The 19,380-nt window shown below is 43.0% G+C and overlaps 1 protein-coding gene across 3 annotated transcripts; it reads left to right on the forward strand.

Moving 5' to 3' along the window:
- The first annotated feature begins 10,926 nt into the window (after positions 1 to 10,926).
- On the forward strand, positions 10,927 to 18,351 carry LOC117446234 (E3 ubiquitin-protein ligase MARCHF9-like). 3 transcript variants are annotated; one of them, XM_034082302.1, is made up of 5 exons: positions 10,927 to 11,387; positions 12,006 to 12,276; positions 14,908 to 15,063; positions 16,293 to 16,485; positions 17,178 to 18,351. In XM_034082302.1, exons 2-5 carry the CDS (start codon positions 12,043 to 12,045, stop codon positions 17,471 to 17,473), a joined length of 879 nt encoding a protein of 292 aa, XP_033938193.1. In that variant the 5' UTR covers positions 10,927 to 11,387; positions 12,006 to 12,042; the 3' UTR covers positions 17,474 to 18,351. The 3 variants fall into 3 exon arrangements, with proteins under 3 accessions (XP_033938193.1, XP_033938194.1, XP_033938190.1); XM_034082303.1 differs by having other exon boundaries at positions 12,009 to 12,276; XM_034082299.1 differs by having other exon boundaries at positions 10,927 to 12,276.
- The last annotated feature ends 1,029 nt before the right edge of the window (positions 18,352 to 19,380 follow it).

Raw genomic sequence — 19,380 nt, forward strand, 5'->3', positions numbered from 1 at the left:
CTGCAACTCGTAACCCCGGGTTAGTGTGGAAACCACCCAGGGGTCGGAAATACAGGCAGCCCAGTAGCTGAGCTGCTGCTGGGAAAAACAGCCGACGACCGGCCCCGGGACTTCAGGGCCTAGCCCCCCGGCCCCTGGAGCCCCTCGGGGGGCGCCGGTAAGGCTCTGAAGCGCGAGGCCGCCTGACTGGGGCACGAAAGTCATTGGCCGGTTGAGTGGGCCGCTGGGAACTCTGCCGACCACCCCAGTAAGCCGGTGGCTGCTAGAGCGGCCCCTGGGCCTGCCGGGAGCGGCCGCGGGACTGCGAAGACCCGAGAGCTGCTGCCTGGTCTGCCTCGCTTGGGCAGCGCGCTCCAGTGTCTCCAGGGCAGCTGACCCAAACAGCTCCCCTGGCTCGACTGGCACGCTACGTAGGACTCTCCTACATGTCTCCGTCAGTGGTGACTGGGCCAGCCAAACCTGGCGACGAGTCTGTACCAGAAAAGACATAACTCGTCCCAATTCCCTAGTCATTAGGGCAAAGGCCTGCAGTGATGCATCGCTGAGGCCCAGCAAAGAAGGCTCGGCCGGAGCCTGCTGCAGCGAGGCGGAGACGGCCAGCATTAGATGGGAGAGGGAGTTCCCGATACGACCCATGCGTGCCGCTGCGTCGTAGGCCCTACAGAGCAGCCCATCCGTGAGACCCTGCACTGAGGCTGAGGGCACCTGACCTCAGGCCTTAAAGCCTCGTCAGGAGCCAGAATCAGGGAGGCGATGGCAGGCTCAATGGGTGGCATGCCACCCAGCCCCGCCCTCGCCGGGTCCTGCATGGCAGCCAAGGTCCGGGCATCGGAACCAGTGCGGCTAAAGGCCCTGGTGTCCCTCCAGCATGCCTGGAGCTCCCTCAGGTACTCCTCTGAAGGAGGAACGGTGAGGGGGACACGGGCTGGGTTACGCCTGAAGAAGGCACTAGCCGGAGCCAAGTTGGCCTGCGGAACCGGATACTGCAGGTGCGCCAAGGCTGTACGAATGATGGCCGCCATGGAGCCGTCCTCCCCGTCCTGCAGAGACCCCTGAGCAGAGGAGAGGGAAAACTCCTCGAGCGGGACCTCGTCCTCCGTCTCTTCATTGAAGAGGTTAGCCGAAGCCGCTAGCGACAAGGCATCCTCGTACAGAGGTGCGGCAACCGAAGGAGGGGCGGCAACCGAAGGAGGGGCAGCAACCGAAGGAGGGGCAGGCGGCCCGCTAGCAGCCCCTATACCGGGCCCCGGCTGAAGGGCCACGAGGAGCGACTTCATCGTGTCCATGTCGGTAGCTAGCTGATCCACTTTAGAGGACAGCCTGTTCCTAGTCCTCTTATTGGGGGGTGCACCCATGGCCATCGCTCCCTCAAGTCGCCAGGGACGGTCGAACTGATCTGGGGGAGGATGTGACCAAGAGAGGTGTCCGTTGGCTGCCGCCAGACGTTCCACCTCAGTGATTCTAGTGCCCGGGGCATGCAGCTACAGTTCATGTAGGCCCCTACTGTGAGAGCTTCCCTTAGATGCTCGAGGCCGAGGCAAGAGGGGCAACGGTCGTGGCCGTCCTCGGGCTCGAGAGAAGCCATACAGGCGCTACATGAATGAGCCATTCTGTAGGTAGCCAGATGCAGAGAAGCCGGGAGCGGGTGCGGGAACACAGCCTTCCCCAGCTACCTGCCCTTCACTGGCTGAGCCGAGGCGAGTGCCAGATGCAGCGTAACCGGGAGCGGGTGCGGGAACGCAGCCTTCACCAGCTACCTGCTTAAACCAAAACACAAGGCAGTTAGCGTCTACCAGGAGCGGGGGCGAGAACACTGCCTTCACTGGTTAATTTACAGACGAATGCCTGATGCAGCGTAACCGGGAGCGGGTGCGGGAACACAGCCTTCACCAGCTACCTGCTAAACAGAAAACACAAGGCAATTTAGCGTCTACCAGGAGCGGGGGCGAGAACACTGCCTTCACTGGTTAATTTACAGACAAATGCCAGATGCAGCGTAACCGGGAGCGGGTGCGGGAACACAGCCTTCACCAGCTACCTGCTTAACAGAAAACACCAGGCAGTTTAGCGTCTACCAGGAGCGGGGGCGAGAACACTGCCTTCACTGGTTAATTTACAGACGAATGCCAGACGCAGCGTAACCGGGAGCGGGTGCGGGAGCACAGCCTTCACCAGCTACCTGCTTAACGGAAACAACCAGGCCGTTTAGCGCCTACCAGGAGCGGGGGCGCAAACACTGCCTTCACTGGTTAAACTGAAGACGAACGCCAGATGCAGCGTAACCGGGAGCGGGTGTGGGAACACAGACTTCACCAGCTACTTGTTTAACAGGATAAACACGGCAACTTTAGCGTTAAATCAAAGGCGAATGCCAGCTGTAGCTAAAGAAAAAAGAACGGCACGGGAAACTCCGGTGCTCAACCCGGCGTCAGCCGAGTGGCTGCAGCCGCTACTGCTAACTAGCCAGTACAGCTCAATGCCAATGAAGTTTAGCTCAATGCTAATGAAGTTTAGCTCAATGCTAATGAAGTTTAGCTCAATGCTAATGAGGTTTAGCTCAATGCTAATGACGTTTGGCTCAGCGCCGCGGCCAAAACAGTACAAAAGCACAGCAATACTCCTGGGAGAGGGAGCGAAAACACCTCCGTCACCAAAAGACTCAGCAAACAGACAGAAATCAGGACAACTAGGCTGAGAGAGGGAGTAGAAACACTGCCGTCGCCAACCAAGCCGACACAAACCTGTCCGAACGAAGTCTCTGCGCAGCCAGCCGCAGCTCCTGGAGGACGGGTAATCCCGCGGCCCCGACTGGATGAGTCGCGAAGCTACACGCAGCCAGCTGTTTGCAGAGAATCCTTAACAAATGTTCCGAACGAACGAACGCTGTAGGCTACAAAAAATGTAGCCAAGGTACTCTCGCGCAGCGAGAAGATGAAAAGGAACAGATCCTCTGTCGACACCGGCTGATGTAGCCGGTGTCACGTGGGTCACAGGTGACTTTGTTGTTATTGGTACTCGAGCTGCGCATGCGCGCGATGGACATATCCAGTGCTAAAGCACCGCCTCTGGCGGTCAGTAGGGACGAAATAGAACTAGTATCGCCAATGTGCTTGTAGATTCAGATACTAAACCACAATTGTTGAAGTGGCCAATATAAACTATTAATAAGAGGAAGAGCTGTTGCATCACACACGTTGAACACACCACGTTGTTTCCTCTAATGCAAAGACAGTTGGGTAAGAGTGTCTGCGGGCAGGAACCTGCCTGCCTTCCTGTGCATCTGCAAGAAATATAAATACCTGTCAAAGTTATTGATATCAGAACTGAATTAGGAAAAATACACAGCATATAAATGTACTTCTAATTCAGTTGAATTAGCAATTTAAATATGGTTCAAATTATTTAGTAATGCAGCATTTATATAATATAAAATGTGCAATGATTAAGGACAACTGGTCAAAATGCTTAACAACATTTTTTGAGCAACAAATTAGTATAATTAATGCACACTGCCTGCCTTATGTGAACAATTACAACCAGAAATATATTGTGATCAAGTGGTTACAGGCAAACACAATACGTTTTGCACAGAATGACCAACTGAACAAAAATGGACACTTTGAGAGAAGAATTTAACAAATAATTTGACATTTAGTTATTGTTTCTTCTTTGTAATAAAAGCTTCCCCAATTTGAATACATGTACTAGTACAATTGGGTCCCATTCCCATTACGATTTAGTATGATGTTACTTAAAAATCATTTAATTGTTATTTTAGTTGCTGAATGAAGGTGATGACGGTGCAACACTACAGTTTCATCCAGAAATCCCCTAGCTATCGCATATTGTTCATATTACGAGCAAACAGAGTGTAACAGATGTTGAATGCCTAAATAAAGCTGTTTTGAAGACTTCCTGTGTTGAGGTATTACTCTGAGACAGTAAAATAACAAAACACCAAAGCTAGAAAATAAATGTTTACCAGTTAAAAGTGAAATACGGAGATATATCTATACCCAATATTGAAGGGAATATTGGAAACAAATTGTGATTATTCAAAAATATTTACACAACGAGACATTAGTATGAAAAAGTGAGAACAGGCTGGTTCAGAAGTTCACATGATTCTACTATGATGCAGTCTTTGAAACAAGGGAAACACAAAACTATTGATAATCAATATCTAGTCTTGAAGATAGTTATATCAGAATACTGCCCAGCCCTGGTCAATACTGCCATTTTGATGTGTGAGTCATGCAGTGTCCATAATGAATACCCAGGCTCTGTGAGGTCTAAATGCCAAGCACCCTCTTGACTACAGGATGTGTTCAGGCTGTACATTAGGGTGACCAGACGTCCCCGTTTTCCGGGGACAGTCCCCGTTTTTTAATACGTTAAAAACACATAGCAAGGTGAAATAAAACGTTTCATGTCAGGAAACACTGGGTAAACAGACTGTGGTCAAGCCAGCCCCCACTTCCGAAAACACACTCAAGCCAGCCCGTTGTATTGCGGTGCACGAATATGCATTACAGTAGAGGCCTGTAAAAACTGCCTTCAAAATAAAAGCGTTTACTCGGTCAATAACAAATATACCTAAAGAACACACCAAACATATTCATATAGGCCTACTGGAGCTTAAATTAAGAAATATGTACTATATAATGTGATCAATAATAATTTAAAACAAACTACGTATAACTACCACATTATAACTGAGTGAATGTAAAATGTATAGTTATGAAGACATGACATTTCCACTGGGTGACTAATTTCAATTGATGTTGACACCATCTCACAACACTCCTAAAATAACATTACTTTCTGAAGCGCAATTTAAAATGTATGCTGTTTAAAAATCTCAAATTAGATCTATTGTCTATCTATATTTTGATTATTATTTAATGAAAACCGTCCATAATCAAAGAGTCATTCAAATTCAATAAAATACTTATTTCACTTCAGGGTGATAGCAGGAGACCCCATCTAGTCAATCAGAGAAAATCAGGACAATCCGATGTAGAATTTCAAAATAAAATACCTACGAAGTCTCATATATGAGCTATCGTCCTTCTGTTTGTATCCAACCGTTAAAATGTTCAAATGACATTGAACCAGATGTGTCCCCCTTTTTTCTTTAACAGTGAAGAAAATTGGATATGTTAATGATATATTGACCGCAAAACTCAAAATGTCCCAGGTTTTAATTCTGAAAATCTGGTCACCTTACTGTACATGGCTTGTCACTCTAAAAACATTTCCTCATTTCCTCCTCAGTGACAGAACAGCAGAGAAAATGTAATAGAGAGGACAGATTTTTCAGCTGGAAGGGTCGCTGCTGTCTCACAACAATGACGCCTAAAGCAGCAGCTATCGACCACCAGAAGAGCCTGTCAGTATATACAAATCGTCAACTCTAACCATATGTCATTAATGTACTTAATCCAGCCGGACATTTGGACCAGTGGGTCGAGGCCGAAACAGGCCAGCACAGACGGAAAGCCCTCCGTCCCGACACGTGGTGCCCCTCCATAGCTCTCCTTTGTTAATTAAACAGCATTAAAAAGTGGAGCAACAACAGGCCACACGGACTTTTTCCCCTCCTCACCTACATGTTCACTGACGTGGCGGAGGAAGACAGTAAAAAGTACAGACGGCAGAGACAGATCACCGTCAGCAACTTGCATTTCCACATTTGTGCCATATTACAAAAACTATGTCACACTGTCACACACATGAATCACACTCTTGTAAACGATAGTTCAGATACTTCACATACCTCGGCGCGGTCTTTTCTGCGGCAGGTAGGCTTTACTTTAGCTTTATGAGGAGGACATGCTCACTGTTGTGCCACGTATAACTCCTCCAGAAGCGGGTCAGCAGGTCGGGTCCGGGCGGAGGGTTACAGCTCCAGCAGTGGGTCCGATGTGCTGAGGCCAATCAACAGATTAAGATTTCGGCCTCCACTGTTTTCCCTTCCAGTCTGCTGCACTCTTTTTTGGGGTTGTCTCTTCCTGTTGCTTCTGGCAACTCTTCAGGAGGCGGAGCTAAACATCTTCACCGCATGTCATGTACAAGACCTTAAAGCTCTGCTGTGCCTTATAAAGTTACAAATATCATACAATGTATACTGAAGATTAATTCTATATTAGTGTTGTTAAATGCATATCTTTAAAGATCATGTTGCTGTTTCATTTCCGATTCTAACAATAGGCCACAGACACGCCTTTTTCTTTAGCCTTCCACAAATAGTATAAAATGGGTCAAATATAAATAAAATGTCTTAAAAGAAAAAAAGTACGAAATATATTAGCACAACAAGCTGAAGATGAAGAAAATATATTCAAAAGATTATATGCCAACAATAAAATAAAAGATGCTAATCACAGGAATTATATAGCCGACAGAAGGAGAAACTCCACAATACATAAACTGCAGTAGTTTGGCTAATTTAATAAGCTTGAATGCTAATTAAAAAATAATGTCAAGTTCTTGGCAAAGATGTGTCTATGTGTTTGTATTGTAAACATTTGATTAAAAAGTTTACAATTATGTTTCACAATCATTGACAGGTTAAAATGAAAATGGTTGTTATTAAAAAAAAGAATTGAGATGTAATGTAAAGTGCTATGTGCTTACCGTACCTATTATCACATCTGAACTGAAGTATGTTCCATACAGTACATCTGTACACAGTGGCTAGGTCTATAAGAAGGTTTCATGAGTTGTTGCCTGGCAGCTTTATGGATATTTGGGAGCTGTGTATCTAATAAATTAAACTTAATTTCATTATAAACCAGTAATTGAAATAGAAACATTTATCGGTAGTGGCAACTTCGATGGCTACTGAAAAAAAACAGCTATATAGCACCCATACTTTTAGGTGCTACCAAAACAGGGACGTGCTATGGTTAGATCTGTTTGCATAGACAACTGAAATACAACTCAAACAATAATAATCCTGATTTTAAAATACCTAACAAACAATAATTGACCATGTATCATTCATACATTAAACAGATAAAACAAAGCTACCAAACATACATCTAATAGGAATTCACCACACCCTATACTCGATCCTAGTGTAACCCTCCCGGAACGATAAACAGATGTCAGTTTACTCGCGGAATCTTTTAATTGCACACCCTGGGAGTTGGAGATGGGAGAGCCCAAAGAAGAGCACAGGTAAGTGTTTCCACGCTGTTGAATATCTGTACTTTAACATTAATGCTTACCAAACTGTGTTCAAGATATGTATGCTGTTTATACACCAACCACAACATTTGTGGCCCGGCCATCCAACCACCCGGCATCTAAATGTGAGTTAAGATTGTCTGCAGACATAAAACGATCCAATAAAGTTTTTTAAATGCAACACCTGTCTCATTCTTCTGCATGTGTGCCAATATTCTCCTGCTCAGTCATTAGTGTTCACAAACTAATATGCAGTGCAAAAAATGCTTCCCCAATGAAGCTCTCCACACACCTATTGGAGACTGATCACCTAACAGGTCAGTCATAATTTGTGCACAAACCAAACATCTGTTGGGGTCACAGTCTTTCATTGCTTTTACAGGTTTCCTTACAGCTTTTGCTGTTGCTGATCCATGCTTAGGGGAAAAGGCAGAACTGTCATTTATAGACATTTAGTCCAGAAATGGGGATGTATCGCCGAGACAGTGGCCTGCAGATAGTCTCAGTGACAGGGGAACAAATATGAATTTGCTCAAGGACTTTCTGCCCAACCTAGAGAACATGCTGAAGAAACATTCTGCCTCGATTTCTGAAGGAGATTAACAACCTTTTAGTACTTTCTTAGGATTTTCTTTTTCACAGCAGACATGTTGAGTGTATAAAACAAATGTGTTACACATAACATTACCGATGGTTCCATTGAAGTGTCCCAGTAAGTCGTGCATTTAAAAACAAAGAGAGAGCATGCACAATGAAGAGTAAGCAGCTAAATGGAACAAGGCCATTTATTTTCTTTTTTTCACCTGTGGTTTCTTATTATGATGAGTCAGAATGTCTGCTGTGAAAAAGGCTTAATGCTAGTGTTGATGAATTGATGCAGTAATGGAAAGAAAATGTTTCCTACATGAAAGATTCTCACAACAAATGACGCTTTAGTAACTGGTTCATGATTCCTAGAAAAAGACACTGCTGTTTCGTTTGTGTGCTTTACGCACCACAAGCTATCATGTTTTCTTATATTTCTTACAAGAGAAGGTAGATTTAGAAATGGTAATAGGTTTGGGGAAAACTATGTATTTTGATGTTGTGGTTCACTGTCCCTGCCCTGTCTTTCAAACTGATATCTGAAGTCATTTGACTGCCTCAGCTTTCTCAAGCAATCAGACTGCCTCTAGCTCTAATCTTTACACAACATGCCTCGGGCCTCCATTATCATGCAGATGAGGACACACTGCAATCAATATTCATACAAAGCTGTGATAACTATTGCTGCCTCCAATCATTGCCTTCCCTGCGGCATTGCTGGCTTATGCGATTTCAAAGTCAAGTACTGCACATATAGAATTATGACACAAGTCTTACAGTTTGTTTGAGTATCAAATGTTGACTAAATTAAGGATCACTAATCACCTTGTCCTTTATTGTTTGTTACCACATTACCTATTATTATCCAATACAATTCTTGCTGCAACTTGGGCAGCATTTCTCAAAAAAATTACCAGATAACCTCATTAAATATCACATTGATATTAAAGCTAACAACTGCCATTTCCCCCCATTCATCTTTAAACCGCATTGGAATTTTGGAAAGCTAATCAATAGTATTACAAAATAATCTAATATGAACAAAGCCACACAGTATTAATAAAAACATACCTGGGAATTACACTGAACAAAAATATAAATGCAACACTTTTGCTCCCATTTTTCATGAGATGAACTCAAAGATCTAAAACATTTTCTCTATACACAAAATAACCATTTCTCTCAAATATTGTTCACAAATCTGAAAACATCTGTGATAGTGAGCACTTCTCCTTTGCCGAGATAATCCATCCCACCTCACAGGTGTGGCATATCAAGATGCTGATTAGACAGCATGATTATTGCACAGGTGTGCCTTAGGCTGGCCACAATAAAAGGCCACTCTGAAACGTGCAGTTTTGCTTTATTGGGGGGGTCTGGGGGGGTCCGAAAACCAGTCGGTATCTGGTGTGACCACCATTTGCCTCACGCAGTGCAACACATCTCCTTCGCATAGAGTTGATCAGGTTGTTGATTGTGGCCTGTGGAATGTTGGTCCACTCCTCTTCAATGGCTGTGCCAAGTTGCTGGATATTGGCAGGAACTGGAACACGTTGTCGTATACGCCGATCCAGAGCATCCCAAACATGCTCAATGGGTGACATGTCCGGTGAGTATGCTGGCCATGCAAGAACTGGGATGTTTTCAGCCTCCAGGAATTGTGTACAGATCCTTGCAACATGGGGCCGTGCATTATCATGCTGCAACATGAGGTGATGGTCGTGGATGAATGGCACAACAATGGGCGTCACGGTATCTCTGTGCATTCACAATGCCATCAATAAAATGCGCCTGTGTTCGTTGTCCATAACATACGCCTGCCCATACCATAACCCCACCACCGCCATGGGCCACTCGATTCACAACATTGACATCAGAAAACCGCTCACCCACACGACGCCACACACGCTGTCTGCCATCTGCCCTGAACAGTGAAAACCGGGATTCATCTGTGAAGAGAACACCTCTCCAACGTGCCAGACGCCATCGAATGTGAGCATTTGCCCACTCAAGTCGGTTACGACGACGAACCGGAGTCAGGTCGAGACCCCGATGAGGACGACGAGCATGCAGATGAGCTTCCCTGAGACAGTTTGTGCAGAAATTCTTTTATGCAAACCGATTGTTGCAGCAGCTGTCCGAGTGGCTGGTCTCAGACGATCTTGAAGGTGAACATGCTGGATGTGGAGGTCCTGGGCTGGTGTGGTTACACGTGGTCTGCGGTTGTGAGGCCGGTTGGATGTACTGCCAAATTCTCTGAAACGCCTTTGGAGACGGCTTATGGTAGCGAAATGAACATTCAATTCACGGGCAACAGCTCTGGTGGACATTCCTACTGTCAGCATGCCAATTGCACGCTCCCTCAAAATAATCATGCTGTCTAATCAGCATCTTGATATGCCACACCTGTGAGGTGGGATGGATTATCTCGGCAAAGGAGAAGTGCTCACTATCACAGATTTTTTCAGATTTGTGAACAATATTTGAGAGAAATGGTTATTTTGTGTATATAGAAAATGTTTTAGATCTTTGAGTTCATCTCATGAAAAATGGGAGCAAAAACAAAAGTGTTGCGTTTATATTTTTGTTCAGTGTAGATTTACTCGACCATTTAACATGAACAATTTGTATGTGTGTAATTTAAGTAATAAAACGCAAAAATATGCTTTTCTTTGTAGTAGAGGATGATCAGGGAAAGAGTCTCCTCAAAGACAATCAGTCGACGGATGTGTTTTGTTTCTGTGAATGGTGGGCTTATTGTGTGTCCTGCTGTTCAAGGGTCTTTGTTCTGTTCTGAGTGTTATGAAACCATGCAAAATATGGTGTCACACACACACACACACACACACACACACACACACACACACACACACACACACACACACACACACACACACACACACACACACACACACACACACACACACACACACACACACACACACACACACACACACACACACACACACACACACACAGTTGAACAGTTATTGTTTGTCTTTATCCATCAGCTGATTGGGATCAGCACGTGGCCTCCACGTCACATGAACATCAGCACCTCGGACAGCAGCCTCCGTCATTATGAACTTCAACCTCAATCTTTAACACATCGCTGCAGCCTCAGTCATAAACTGTGTATATAAAGTGCAGCCTGCCACGTGGAGAGGCATCTTATTGTCACAATGATTCATGGAGGCCTTGACTTTATTTGGTGAAGATTTGATGATGATGTGCGGTTGTTTTTAACTACCCGGAAGGGACGTTTGCAGTCTGCTCTCGGCTCATTTTACGTTTGCAGGATCTGACACCCTCTCCCTCCTCCTGCGGTGTGGCGCAGAGATGGAGTGAGACGAACAAAAAATTGTGAGTGCAAGTTGTCGGGAAATGGATTATTGTTTTTTGTCTTTTTTCCCTATCCATCTCTAACATGCACCGCTGCTGGATGTTAACGTTGTAACGGACCTGCTTAAGGAGAAAAGGTGTGTCGATCCTAAAAAGAAAAGAAAACAAGGCAACAGCGAAGAAGGACTCTCGTGAAATAATGGATGCCACCACGAGACAACAAAGAATGCACGCTTGTCACCTCGTGGATTTCATATATCCAATAGGTAAATAGAGAGTCCAACATATTAATCGGCTTTGATTTCATTTTAATAGGATTTAATATAAACCCCCCTTCACACACCCACGCTGTTTTTTGCCTGAGGAAGAAACGACATCAACATTTTGCATATGCTCATTTAAAAACACCAAGAAAACACTAGGACAGTCTAACAATGAAGAACCGGACTGAACAGAGAGGATGATGTTGTTGGACACTTCTGACTTTAATGCTGGTGCATCACAGTGCGTGGCTCGCAGCCTTCATTGGCTGTGTCCATGAGAAATAATGCTTCCCCATTGGCTGGATAGCGGTGCACATGCTATAACAACAGGATATGCAAAGAGCTATGGGCTGATCTAATAGCCTATCATGTTTCCAGCACGCTTTTTTGACCGAGATCTGTATTTTATTTAATAGGATGTGAACTGCCTACTTGAATCAAATGGTTCGGATGCCATAATAATAATAATAATAATATTAGCCTAATAATAATAATAATAGGCCTAATAATAATAATGATAATTTATAATGGACCTGCCACAGTCAAGCTGAAGGCTGTTTTTATCTCACGGATGTTTTTCAATGAACTCAAAGTGTTGTTACTGATGCGCTCTGGATCAAGCAGGAGGACTGACACACACCCGGACACACGCACCGGGATGCGAGGGCTCGCCATTGGAGGCTGTGGCTGGCCGCCTCTGAGCTGTTCTCACCGGGACGATGAGGAGGAATATTACGGCTCGGAGTCCCGACCACGCAGCCTGGCAGTGGAGGACACGGAGGAAGACAAACCCGAGGGAGGAGCAGGCCTGGACGCCGCTTCCCTGCCGAGCCTCTCGGAGAGCGGGACGCGGTCACCGCAGTGCCGGATCTGCTTCCAGGGCCCGGAGAAGGTATATTATATAATACAGGTATCACTGTGGGTTCCTGTGCTTTAAGGGGGTCAGGTAGGCCAGTCGTTCTCAAACTTTTTCCAACCAATGACCACCATTTGATCCAGTTCCAGGGATCAAATGGTGGTCCCTGGAACTGGACCTTTAGATTTTTGCTTTTAGATGTTTTGTTACAAAACATGTCATGACCAAAATAGTCATACATGTTGTCATGGTGTAGCCTAGTGACGAGGGCCGAGATAGTACATTCAAATGTCAATATTTTTTGAGGCGTTAGGAAAAACTCCAGCAAATCAGTGTTGTTTTTCATTAAGTCTGGGGGCTTGCACAGGAAGATTTTTTCTTCAAAATGTTCAAAGTGAAAGATGTATCACGCTATGTGGAATGGGATGAGAAACTTCTGTGCTTTAGAAAAAAGAATACTAAGACTCCATAGTTACAACCAATACTGCAAACTTTAGTACCGATCCAGTCTTTTTTCTTCAACTTTGACTATTCCGAAATTATTCAGCCATGCCCTCAGGTTTAGCTTTTAGTCATGATAACAAGCAAACTGATATGTGTGTGTAAAAATACTGCTTTTAGTGGTGCAGACAAATTCAGTTTTAAAAACACATTTTACATCAAACTGTTTCAAATACCTCTCATCAAGTCTGCTCTGATGTAAAAAAAAAAAAGCTGGAAGATCTGAAAAGGCAGAGGGCATCAGTTAGGTTGGATAGAAGCAGGAGGAGCTTTTTATTTACCATGCGTGATCCTGTGAAGTCCTCACACTAATAGATTCAGCATCTGATCTTCAAAATTAGGCTCCTTTAAAAAAAAAAAAAACAGTGAAGAAAGTTTCAGAGAAAGATTCCTCGACATTAAAGACATTAATACTCATTATAATTCGAGGGATATGAGTTATTAATAACTGGCTGCAGGACTCTTGCATAGAACACATTAACACAGAGATCAAACCTTTGATCATTTCTTTATGCTATAGGCAGGTCACACAAAGTGCAGCTCAAGTCTCCTCCACTCACATGAATAAAAACTGAGGGGATGGATGCAGAGAAAGTTAAAACATTTTTAAAAAGCTCATGTCTAACGTGAAAGTCTGAGCACGTCAAATCTAGCGAATGATATCAACCTTGAAGATAGAGACTTTGCTAGAGGTCTCGGAAAGATTTGTTTCCCCTCCAGATATCCAACTAATTAAAGGCCGAGCACATCAACTGGAGCCAGACAGAATATAATGTGAGATGTGCGAGAGTGTTGTCAGTCCGAGGGCCTTGGGGAGTCTGGTACTCACAGCACAAACCTGCACCAGATGTCCTGTGATTTCTTCTGAGACTAAGTGACACAAGAGAAGGAAACTTTCGGGATAAAGGCATTAATCAAAATGTATCAAATCCAGCAAACCACAAACTCTCATCCTATTACATTTTGATTTGTTAAACATGTCTGGTTAGATGATATCCTCTTAACACATAAAGCCCTGAAAGTTTCCTTTCAATCAGCACATGACTAGTGCATGATGCTTGAAACATTTTCGCAGTAATGAGGCGAAGTCTATTTTCATTTACCACAATTAGTCATATTGAATGGGGGATCAATTGTCTTAATCTCCTTATACGCAATCGGGTTGCTTAGGAAGCCGTTTCAGAGGGCCCCAAACCTCCTTTTCCTGGGCACATCAACCAGCTCTGACTGGGCATGACCCATCCTTCATGTCCCTATGAGAGAGTAACGAAGATGGACTGATGGACAAGAGCTTTCCAAATACAACATTGGAGACCAAAATTGGACATTGACTGTCAATAAATCAGTCTATTACTTATACCATAATCAACTTAAAGGTGGGGTATGTAATTTATTTCAGAAACACTTTTTGTTATATGGAATGCTCTTAACATCCAGATAGCAATGAATATATTAAATGCTTTGACAATAAATACATAAAAAAATGTCATCTGTGGAAGACGTGGCGCTGTAAAAAGCACGACCAATCATCTGAGCCGGTCCGGCTAAAATAACAGGATGGCCTACCTGCCTGTCAGCCTTCCATCTGTGCACAAACTTATCTCGTGCCCTCATTGGACATGTGCGCGTTCGTGTGTGTTGGAGGAGGGGCTCTGTAAGGAAGTCTGAAGGAGGAGGCAGATTTTTTCCGGTGGCGTACTTTCAAATTCTACCGCACTCGAGCTGGTTTCTCCAAAATTACATACTTTAACTCAAAATACCCACAATACCCAAAATACTACGAAAATACAATTTGCATAATTCAAAGACGGTTCAGCTTCTCTGAAGCTTTAACTTCCTACATCATATACCATTTGCATACATACATTATAGTTTTATATTGATTATATCGGTGCTTGCATCAAGCTATACCATTTGTGTATTTAACCCCATTGGCCAGTTTCAGGAGAGGAACAACCCTGAACACCCTTAAACAACACCATGCCTAGTAGATAACAATGTGACAGCAACAATATAGGGGAAGGGAGGCAAGTTGTTCTCTTCATGCTGAATGCCTTTATTTGTTCTGTCATCTTCACCAAATTAGACCTTGTAACAGGCAGATTCAATAACATCCAGCAGCCTCTGCTCAGTGTTTCTCATGCAGCTGCTGTGTGTGTCCTGCAGGGGGAGTTGTTGAGCCCATGTCGCTGTAACGGCTCTGTGCGCTGCACTCACCAGTCCTGCCTTATTCGCTGGATCAGCGAGAGAGGCTCCTGGAGCTGCGAGATATGCTACTTCAAGTTCGAGGTCCTGGCCATCAGCACCAAAAACCCTATGCAGGTACAGTCACACACACTCTCTGTCTCTCTCCTCAGCTTTACTATGAAAACTCTCTTACATGGGTATAACTTGTAAAGGAGATATATGAATGCAATCCTTGACATTAGACTAGACTATAAGGCAACAAGTAATGCACACACTTCACATTGCAATATTTGATTAAGGGAAGGGTGAACAAGCTAGTGATCACATTAGTGGACATTGATTAGATAAATGTAATGGCACACAGCAGAGGCCATGCAGTGTTTACACTACCACACGTTTTGGACAGATGCTGTCTACCTGCACTTATTCCTAACTTAAGGCACACTGCCGATAAGAGTATCACTATTTACACAGAGCTATTTATACCGTTTTTTTGCAGACAATAGACAGACAATAGTTGGCACATATTTAAACCAAAGTGTGTGGCACACAGACAGTAGACGAGCAGATAGTATCACCAAATGTCGTCATGCTAGAACAGAGATATTATCAGATGAAAGGCTTGTTCCCTCAGTTGCTTTTGTTGCTACACAATCTCTGCATCTCTGAATAAACACTGGTGTTTTGAAGAATTAGTGTGATATGGTACAAGTGGATTAATTTGTATTAAAGGCAGATCAGCAGAGGGCCGATGAGGCTGTGATTTGAACTACTTGGCAGAGTAGTTCATTTGAAAGAGAGTGAAATTGGGTAATCATACATTTATCTCACTGAAATCAATGATAAAAAATACTCACTGTCACACACTGTCAATATGTCAAAAACTGAGACAAAGACGCACATCACAAAGACGCAAGGCTTTCAGAAAAACAGCATAACTAGGAAAAGATTAAAGAGTTAATGCAACATTCTTAGAATGTAGGTGATGTAATTTCTGATATGTGTGATGGTGATATGATACATTTGTATATATATTTTGATATTTAGAAATGTGGCTTCTTTTATGTACTTTCTATATACTTCTCTCTTTTAAGTATATTGGACTGTTAATCGTTTGTGAATGTTTTATCACTGGTGTTATGAATTTACCACATATGCATTCATAGATTGTATTTGCTTTGTTAGTGTGCTTAATGTAGAAATACGGGTGTTCTTTTCCATTTTGAAGCATGCATGTGTTAACTTTTTCATTACAGAAACGGAGAAACCTTGCATCATTACAGGGTCTTACATAATTAAGAAACATTTTGATATGTACATCTACAGTTCAGGTACATGTTTGGGTCTCATTCTGTCTTTCCTAGTGGCAGGCCCTCTCTCTGACTGTGATTGAGAAGGTGCAGATTGCGGCCATGATCCTGGGCTCTTTGTTCCTCATCGCCAGCATCTCCTGGTTGGTGTGGTCCTCTCTCAGCCCTTCAGCCAAATGGCAGCGGCAGGATCTCCTCTTCCAGATATGCTACGGCATGTACGGCTTCATGGACATAGTTTGCATCGGTAAGACTTGAACCTCTGTCTTCCACTTGCATTATTACCAAGACTACCGCAATCCTTTTTAATACCGAAACTACCACATTATTCAGTACGCCAAATCAAATATTTAGTTTTTCCAACACATGGTATTTACATTTGCATGCATGCATACTCTGGCTTTTCTGGCCCACTTTGCGCAGAAGATATACAATCAAGAAGGTCAAAGTTGAAGGCAGAAGACCTTTTACCAAAAACTCAGAATTTGAACCTCATGGCAATGTCAGGAGATCCCAAAGGTTTATAGGCTTTATCTTGCCAATAATACAAAAGAATAAAATGGTATGACAATCCATCCAATAGTCGAAAGCTGTTGTTATTATTATCTCTTTCATTTTATTATAAAGTGCAACAATACAAATAAAATAATACATTGGTGTTGCATTACTGTATTTGTTGCGTTCTTTCTCTGCTTCTTTTTTCTTTCCTTGTGAAGGGATTTTAATTGAAACCGTTTTTTTTACCAAACATCGGTCCAAAATACCCACAAACAAGTCTATTATATTAAGCTTTGGATTTCAAGATCGTATAGTAGTTGTTATTCACTTTGTACCTTGTGTCCCTTTTCAGTACTTCCTGATTGTAATTGAACAAACAACTGTTTGTCTGTAACCCTGTTTCCTGCCCTGACCTCCCCCACCCTTTGTCCCAATGCCCAGGCCTTATAATCCATGAAGGATCGTCTGTTTACCGGATCTTTAAGCGCTGGCAGGCGGTGAACCAGCAGTGGAAAGTGCTGAACTATGAGAAAGCAAATGACTTAGGAGACCCCATCAGTTCTTGCAAAGTTCACGTTGAGAGGAACTCAGACGGCGGACAGAGGGCGAGTCGACATGTCAGGACTATTCTCAACCACCACTGTGGCTACACCATTTTACACATCCTCAGCCAGTTAAGACCAAACAGCCTGCGCAGAGTCAACCATGAGGTGGTGATGAGGGTGACCACAGTATGAGGCCAACGTGCTCCGATGTTTAGGGAGGAGGTCAACGAGTTGATTGGGATTTAATTGTTGTTTTTTAAATCCTTATCTGCTACATAAACACTGACGGTTACTTTTGGTCGCACAGAATCTCCCTGAGCTCAAAGTGGACCATGAGAAATATTTCTGATATTTGGGCAAAGGGAGGGTGTTGCAGTGATTATAAACAAAGACTGTGAAAACATGACAATTAAAAAAGAAAAAGTTTGATTCCTAAAGCTTTCAAAAACAATGTTTACCACCATGACCAATCTTACAAAATGTCATTGAAATATTTATTTCCTTTCCAAAGAAAAAATAAAATGAATGTCATTTCGTTTGATTTGGATTTTACTCTATAATAGAGGGTTTATTGGTGAAAGCGATCGTGCTCCTATCAATATGCTCCTGAGGGTCTGCCATGATCTGACAGATGTTTCACTTGAAGCAGCATCTATCAAACATTAGATAACAAATAAACTCTGAGATACGACACAATTGCTCGAACTTTGAAGTTAAAAGTACAATTCATGTTTTTGTAATAAAGATGTTGTTGATCGCAAAAGAACATTTGTTTTGGTTTCCATTCTTTCATTCATAATGGATAATGGATTTCAGCCGATGTGGTTTGAAAACAAATTTGACACTTAATAAACGCAGATTGGATTTTCCTGTTGTCTGCGTAATTCCTGTAGGAAAAATCTACGGACATGCACACCGGGTTTGACAATTCAAATCAATCCAATATGCTTTATTGGCAGGAATGTAACAAGATAATATTGAATGTTACATGGAAAACATTGAATGTAACAAGGATTAAGTTGAATATACCAAGGAAAATATTGCCAAACTTAATAACAAGGTGTAATTAATCATCAGAGCTCTTCTTTCTTCACTGTCAACTATCAAATAAAGATTTGTTAAAAATCTAGGGCCAGCCTGACTGAAGATCCATTCTCATTTTGTTGGTCTGAAAATGTATACAACTCATAATTTAGCATGTAGAATTACAACGAAATAGAGCACAGTTTGCAGCAGACTGACGGCCCCCACGGCGGCGTGCGTTGCCGCTTGGCAGTGGGCGTGTCTTGAGCTTGGGGAGTTTCCGCGACCAACAACCAATCACATGAATCTCTCCTGTCAATTGCATAAAAGGTTTTACATGTCACACTTTATATGATGAACATTTATGACATTAATGTCTATGGTGCTATTTTACGCAACATTCCATGCTGGCTAAATACTGTCTATGCTTGCTAGCTGTCCATTCAAACGAAGTACACTGGATATAAACTCCCCAAACAGGCGAAAACCTACCAGTTTCACCCACTGTCTCTGCCACCTCCCTCCATGCCTGGCAGCTTAGAGCAGGAGGGAAATAGTCACCTTATTGACAGCCTGAATTGAGAAGGATAGTTGAGTTTACTAAGAGCACAAGTTAAGAGGGAACTGCAGCTTTTCCATTTCATAGAGTAAACATTAAAAAATAATAAAAGTAAAACGTTTGAGACACTGAGTCAAGAAGGATTCAGAGCCTGTGGCTCATATTTGCTTTATTCCCTAACATCTGTATTATTGATGTGAAACTGTGGGTGGGTTACAGTTTCAGTTCCAAGCATTTTCTTTATCAACAGCAACCTCTAGGAGTTTACAGAAGGATGCCTCTCAGTTAGCGTGAATGACACATTTTAATACAAATGTATTGGTACTAATTGTAAGTTACAACAAGTGGACGAGCAATGATGAAACAAACGGGCATCAGTTCAAAAATAACAATGCGGAGATGGACCAACTGATTATACTAATAATAAAGTCAAAATAGTTTTTAGAATATTGAATTATAGTGTATTTTTTCAAAAAAGCAGTTCCTGGTATACGATCAAAACTGGACATCTAAAGGG

Source organism: Pseudochaenichthys georgianus, chromosome 5 (genome assembly GCF_902827115.2).
Source record: "Pseudochaenichthys georgianus chromosome 5, fPseGeo1.2, whole genome shotgun sequence".
NCBI lineage: Eukaryota > Metazoa > Chordata > Actinopteri > Perciformes > Channichthyidae > Pseudochaenichthys > Pseudochaenichthys georgianus.